Raw genomic sequence first — 5,869 nt, forward strand, 5'->3', positions numbered from 1 at the left:
TACCAAGAAAGAGAAAGATGTAGGAACAGATAAATTAAAGAACAAGGCAAAGGGATACCCCAGAATGATAGTATAGTAAAATCCCAGGATGACAGACACATGGCTGGCAAACAACTAATTCAGACTAGAGCAGGGTCTGAGGCAGACTCCTTCATGGAGATGAAACTGACAGACTGCTTGAGGTATCTAAATATGTTAAGAGGATTTAGAAAACTGGCAGGTTGAGGTTGAACTTGTAATAAGTATAAGGAAAACAAATTAAACTCCAAGAAAAACAGAAAGTTGATAAAATAGCTTGGCAGAGAATAGATGGACAGAAGGAAGGATATATGTGTGTAGAGGGGCCATGAGGAGCCAAAAGACTAATACTGACTTCTTCCACGGGAAGTCAAGAGATGACACAAAACTTAAAAATCAGGAAGTAGCAACACAAAGGTAAATTCCAAAGGAATCTGCTAAGTGTTGAAAGTAGTTGCCAAAGGGAGAGAATAGCTACATTTCTGGCCTTGTAGACACTCTGAGTTTAAATTATGAACATGTATAACTCAGATAAAAATGAAGAATAACGTAAAGAAAAGTTACATGGTACCAGGAGTGTTTATAGAGGAAGGCTGCGTCTGGACTGAGATTTAAAGTAAAGTAGGTTAAAAGGGGCCACAGAGGGAGGGTACAAAGAGACCAGTTGGAGGTAATTATAAAAGCCAAGGTGAGAAATGGTGGCTCAAAACAAGGCCATGGTACAGAAGTGGGGAGGAGTGAACAGATTCAGAACAATCTGTGAGACAGAATTGACAGGATCAGGCAACAGACGGGGGCATGTGACAGGAAGGAGGCTGAGGTTGCTGGGTTGCAGGTGATGTTGACAAAGGACGTTTCTATGGATGAGAAAAGCAAAGAAGAAGAAGAAGAAGAAAAGAACACCAGGTAGCTGATACTCTTGGCAACATAAAGATAATACACTATTATTATTATTATTTTTTTTTGGAGAGGTTTTTGCTATAGGGCGTGTGCGCTCGCCAGACAGACAGAGAGAGACAGAGAGATAGAAAGCAGGAAATCACCCCCCAGGGGGGATGGCCACGCCGCAATCCCTTCTCCTCCATTCTCCTCTAGGGATCTTGGGCACACACGCACACGCGCCCGGCGTGAGTTTAAGCCACCGGGTCCGGGACTCGAACCGCAGTCGACTACGTGGGAGTCCAGCGACATAGCCATTACGCTAACTGCTGGTCCCAAGATAATAAACTATTATTTAAAGGCAGCAGAGAAAGCACCACAAAAGAGACTTACTCCAAGCTTCCTGGAAACAGATGATGTTGACTCCGCACATCGCAGCCACCTCTGCAATGGCTCCTATGCGCCTGTGAAGGGCAGAGACCTGGTGATTTAGAAAGCAAGGATTAGAATCCATTTAGTTCTATGGGTGAGACGATTTATTTTTTTAAGAGAGGTTTTTGCTATAGGGCACATGTGCTTGCCAGAAAGACAGAGAGAGACAGAGAGACAGAAAGTGAGAAATCACCCCCCAGGGGGTATGGCCACACCACAATCCCTTCTCCTCCATTCTCCTCTCCAGATCTTGGACACGCACGCACAGGCGCCTAGTGTGAGTTTAAGCTACCAGGTCGGGGACTTGAACCGTGGTTGACTACATGGGAGTCCAGCGACATAGCCATTACACCGACTGCTGGTCCTGAGATAATTTTTTTTTTTTTTTAAAGAGATTTCTGCTATAGGGTGCATACGCTCTCTGGAAAGACAGAGACACACACAAAACAAGAAATCAACTCCCCCCAGCCCCAGGGGAATGATCATGACACAATCCCTTCTCCTCCATTCTCCTCTCAGGATTTTAGGCATGCACACACATGTGCCTGATATAAGTGTCAAGTCACCAGGTCCAGGACTCAAACCAGAGGCAACCGTGTGGGAGTCCAGCGCCTTAACCACTATGCCTCTTATTGGCCCTAGTAAGACTATTTTTAGAAATTCATCTGAATGTGCATGGGATAATAAACCAGCACCGGGCCAGGTGCGTGAGAACGAGTAGCGTTGGGAGATACAAATATTTGTTCTTCTTGTCAGGTCCAAAGTCTGCAAGACAAGGGAGAGGTGCTCGGGCTCTGGGTTCCCACAGATATTCAGACGCTGCCTCAGTTTCCTAATCCAGCAATGGGGGAGATGACCACCTGAGTGGGGGCTGCTGGGAGCCGTGAACAAAGATGGCGCTGCTGACTGCAAGCAGGGCCCACTCGCCCAAGCAGTCCCCGGGTCGACTGCTCCCTCAGGCCCGGGCCCCAGTCTATCTTCTACCACCCAACATCAAGACCTTGGGCCTGCCTTATCCTGCCACTTCTGCTTTCCTCTGTGTATCTTATCATCGAATGATGCCTTTCTGACTCTCCATGCTTTGATGTGTGCTGTGTCCTCACCAGGAATGGGCTTGCCTCCCTCTACCCAATCTTTTACAAGTCTTACTACCCATGCGGCCCTGTGAACCTGCTCTCTCCTGGCTGTGCGTGGGCCAAGAGTTGCCCCCAGCCTTTGTGTTCCCCTATACCTAGCTGTTCCCACTGTGTGCCACTGCCCACAAGCTCCTTAGGGCCAGGAAGAAAGCGTTCTGGGGACCAACAATGGAGTAACAGTTACATCGCCGGACTCCCACATGGCTGACTGCGGTTCAAATCTCAGACCTGGTGACTTCAAAATCACACTGGATGCGTGTGTGTGCGTGCGTGCCCAAGATCCTGGGAGGAAAATGGAGGAAAAGGGATTGTGGCATAACCATCCCCTCTGAGAGGTGGTTTCTTACTTTCCCTCTCCCTGTCTCTGTCTCTCTCTCTAGTGAGTTCATGCACCCTAAGGCAAAAATCTTTAAAATAAGTAAATAAAATAGAAAGCATTCTCATCATCTCTGTATTCGTAGTATGGTGCCTGGTTCCCAGGAAACATTCAAAAGTGTTCGTTCAAAGAAAGACCAAAGGGGCACCAGCAATTGGCGTAATGGCTATGTTGCTGAACTCCCACGTAGTCGACAGCGGTTCATATCCCAGACCTGGCGGCTTAAACTCACACCGGGCGCGTGTGCGTGCGTGCCCAAGATCCTGAGAGGAGAACGGAAGAGAAGGGATTGCGGCGTGGCCATCCCCACCCCCCGGGGGGTGATTTCTCACTTTCTGTCTCTCTGTCTCTCTCTCTGCCTGTCTGGTGAGCGCACACGCCCGATAGCAAAAACCTCTTCAAAAAAAGAAAGAAAGAAAGAAAGAAAGAAAGAAAGAAAGAAAGAAAGAAAGAAAGATCAAAGGAACCAGGCCAGAACCAAAGAGCACACTCATAACAATGCCCTTGGCCTCTTCCCTCAAGAGGCTGAGCACCATGGGGCTCCCCAGATATTTGCTGGCCTTTACCAATATGCAAAGCAGACTTCGAGGTGCCATGGGAATGAGAATAATAATATCCGTGGCTTGCCAACCTGACAGTCTGAAGGAGATACATTCGCCAACAACAAAATAAAAAGTGAACTGAGGGGGGCCAGCAGGTGGTGTGGGGGTTAAGGGCGCTGGACTCCCATAGGGTTGACCACAGTTTGAGTCCCAGACCTAGCAGCTGAAAACTCATGCCAGGCAACGTGTGCCAATGTGCCCCAAATCCGGAAAGAAGACTGGAGGAGAAGGGATTGGGGCATGGCTGTCTCTCCGTGGGGTGATTTCTTACTTTCTGTCTCTCTGTCTCTTTGGTGAGCACATGTGCCCTATACAAAAAAATCTCTCAAAAAAAAAAAAAAAATAGAGGGACCAGCAGTTAGCGTAATGGCTATGTTGTTGGACTCCCACGTGGTCGACTGCGGTTCCAGTCTCGGACCCGGTGGCTTAAACTCACACCGGGCACGTGTGCGTGCGTGCCCAAGATCCCAAGAGGAGAATGGAAGAGAAGGGATTGCGGTGTGGCCATCCCCCCTGGGGGGTGATTTCTCACTTTCTATCTCTCTGTCTGTCTGGTGAGTACACGGGCCCTATAGCAAAAACCTCTCCAAAAAAAAGAGAAAGTTTGAGCAGCTGGAGGCACGCCGTGGAGGAGTATATAAAACAAAGCACCTGCTTCTGTGACAACAGACTTCTTTAGGGAAATACAAGGCCCTGTCACATGTATTTACTAACTGTAAGGTCAGGAGCGAACGCCTATCGTGTTCCCGTAAGCCTGCAGGCACCGTCAGCTGATAGCCTTCTGGGTATGCCGAGTCCCCGCCTGCAGGATTAAGGCAGCACGCCGTGGAGGAGTATATAAAACAAAGCACCTGCTTCTGTGACAACAGACTTCTTTAGGGAAATACAAGGCCCTGTCACATGTATTTACTAACTGTAAGGTCAGGAGCGAACGCCTATCGTGTTCCCGTAAGCCTGCAGGCACCGTCAGCTGATAGCCTTCTGGGTATGCCGAGTCCCCGCCTGCAGGATTAAGGCAGAGGAACACGGGGTGGACCGAGGGATGGTCCTGACCGGCGTGTGCTGGCAGAAGGCCCTCTGGCAGGCGACCCGGGAGGCAGCGTCCCGTGGAGAGAGCCGGAGCCAGCCAAGAGGGCACCCTCCCAGTTGGTAAATGGAGCTGCGGATCAATAGTAGGACAGGAAATGGAAGAGAAGGTAGAAACAATAGTGAGTGCTGAGAGGCAGGCAGAGAAAGGATGAGAAACAGAGGACAAGCAGCAGCCAAAGTGCAGGCTCCTGGCAAATGGGGAGGCCAGGGCAGGAGCACCTCTGGGAACATCAGAGGCACCCCCGACTACCACCGGGCCACCTGGAGCAAGTGGCTGGCCAGGTTCTGTGGAGGACATTTTCAAAAAGGGCAGGCCCCATCCCCGTGTGTGTTTATGGTCAAAAGAGGCTGCACCTGTTCCGCCACAGGGGCGTCGGCCGGAAGGGGGATTCTGTTCTGAACGAGCCCCACGCGCACGATCCGGGGCTGTCTCAGCTGCTCCTTGGCGGCTTCGAAGCCATATCCCTGCAGCTCGAAGTCTCCTTCGGAGGCAGCTTTGAAAGCTCTGCTGGGCAGATCGAGCTTCCTAAATGGGCAGGAAAGAAGAGGCAAGTTGATTTTAACCTGGTGTGGAGCACTGAAAAAACCCTCCCTCTCAGGACCTGCAAGTGGCGTGTTGGCTAAGGCGTTGAACTCCCACATGGCTGACCGTAGTTCAACTCCCAAGCTGATAGCTTGAAAAAAAAAAAAAATCAACACCAGACATGTGTGTGTCCATGCCCAAAATCCTGGGAGGAGAATGGAGGAGAAGGGAATTGTGGTGTGACCATCCCCCTTGGGGGGGGGTGATTTCTCACTTTCTCCCAATCTCTCTGTTTCTCTCCAGCGAGTGCACATGCCCTATGGGGAGGGAAATACAAACAAAAGAACAAAACACCGTCCACTCTCCGTAGTGATTTATCATGTAAAGATGGAGAGGGCAGGTGGCCGGGAAGTACAAGGGTCTGGCCTGAATGGACACTACACGGAATCTGGACTTTGTAGCCAGGGGTGACCTACAAGGGACGGGGCACAGTTAGGCCTGGCCCAGGTCGGGAAGCGGGGGCAGAGTGAGCAGTTAGGAGGTTGGCGTTTGCCGAGATCAGGGCAGGGACTAAAATCCCAGCGGCCAGCACTCAGAGGAGGGCCTAGATTCCAAAGATGTTTCTGAACTAGAATCAGGGCTCTGCTGAGTCCACGGGAGGGGCCAGGCCGTGGCAATGAGCCTCAGGCTGGTGGGAGAGGCCTCTAAGTGAGGAGTTCATGGACGGCCCGGTGGTCATTTGTCTCTGAGAATGCTGAGCCTTGGGTGGGTGGTCCTCACTACCCCGTCCTGCTGTTGCTGCCACTGGGGGCAG

General features: G+C 50.5%; 1 protein-coding gene across 3 annotated transcripts in view; it reads right to left on the reverse strand.

Annotated features, from left to right (window-relative positions):
- UPB1 (beta-ureidopropionase 1) overlaps positions 1–5,869 on the reverse strand; it is a 47,626-nt gene that overhangs the window by 31,546 nt on the left and 10,211 nt on the right. The window contains exons 2-3 of one of the 3 annotated variants that reach the window (XM_006157174.2): positions 4,887–5,058; positions 1,291–1,378 (exon numbers count right to left, since the gene is read on the reverse strand). In XM_006157174.2, coding sequence (XP_006157236.2) covers positions 1,291–1,378; positions 4,887–5,058 — 260 coding nt within the window. Of the gene's footprint in view, positions 1–1,290; positions 1,382–4,886; positions 5,176–5,869 lie in introns of those variants that run through there. The other 2 variants (XM_014591095.1, XM_014591094.1) reach the window with 2 other exon arrangements.

This window comes from Tupaia chinensis, unplaced genomic scaffold (genome assembly GCF_000334495.1).
Source record: "Tupaia chinensis unplaced genomic scaffold, TupChi_1.0 Scaffold000531_1, whole genome shotgun sequence".
In the NCBI taxonomy this organism is placed as follows: domain Eukaryota; kingdom Metazoa; phylum Chordata; class Mammalia; order Scandentia; family Tupaiidae; genus Tupaia; species Tupaia belangeri.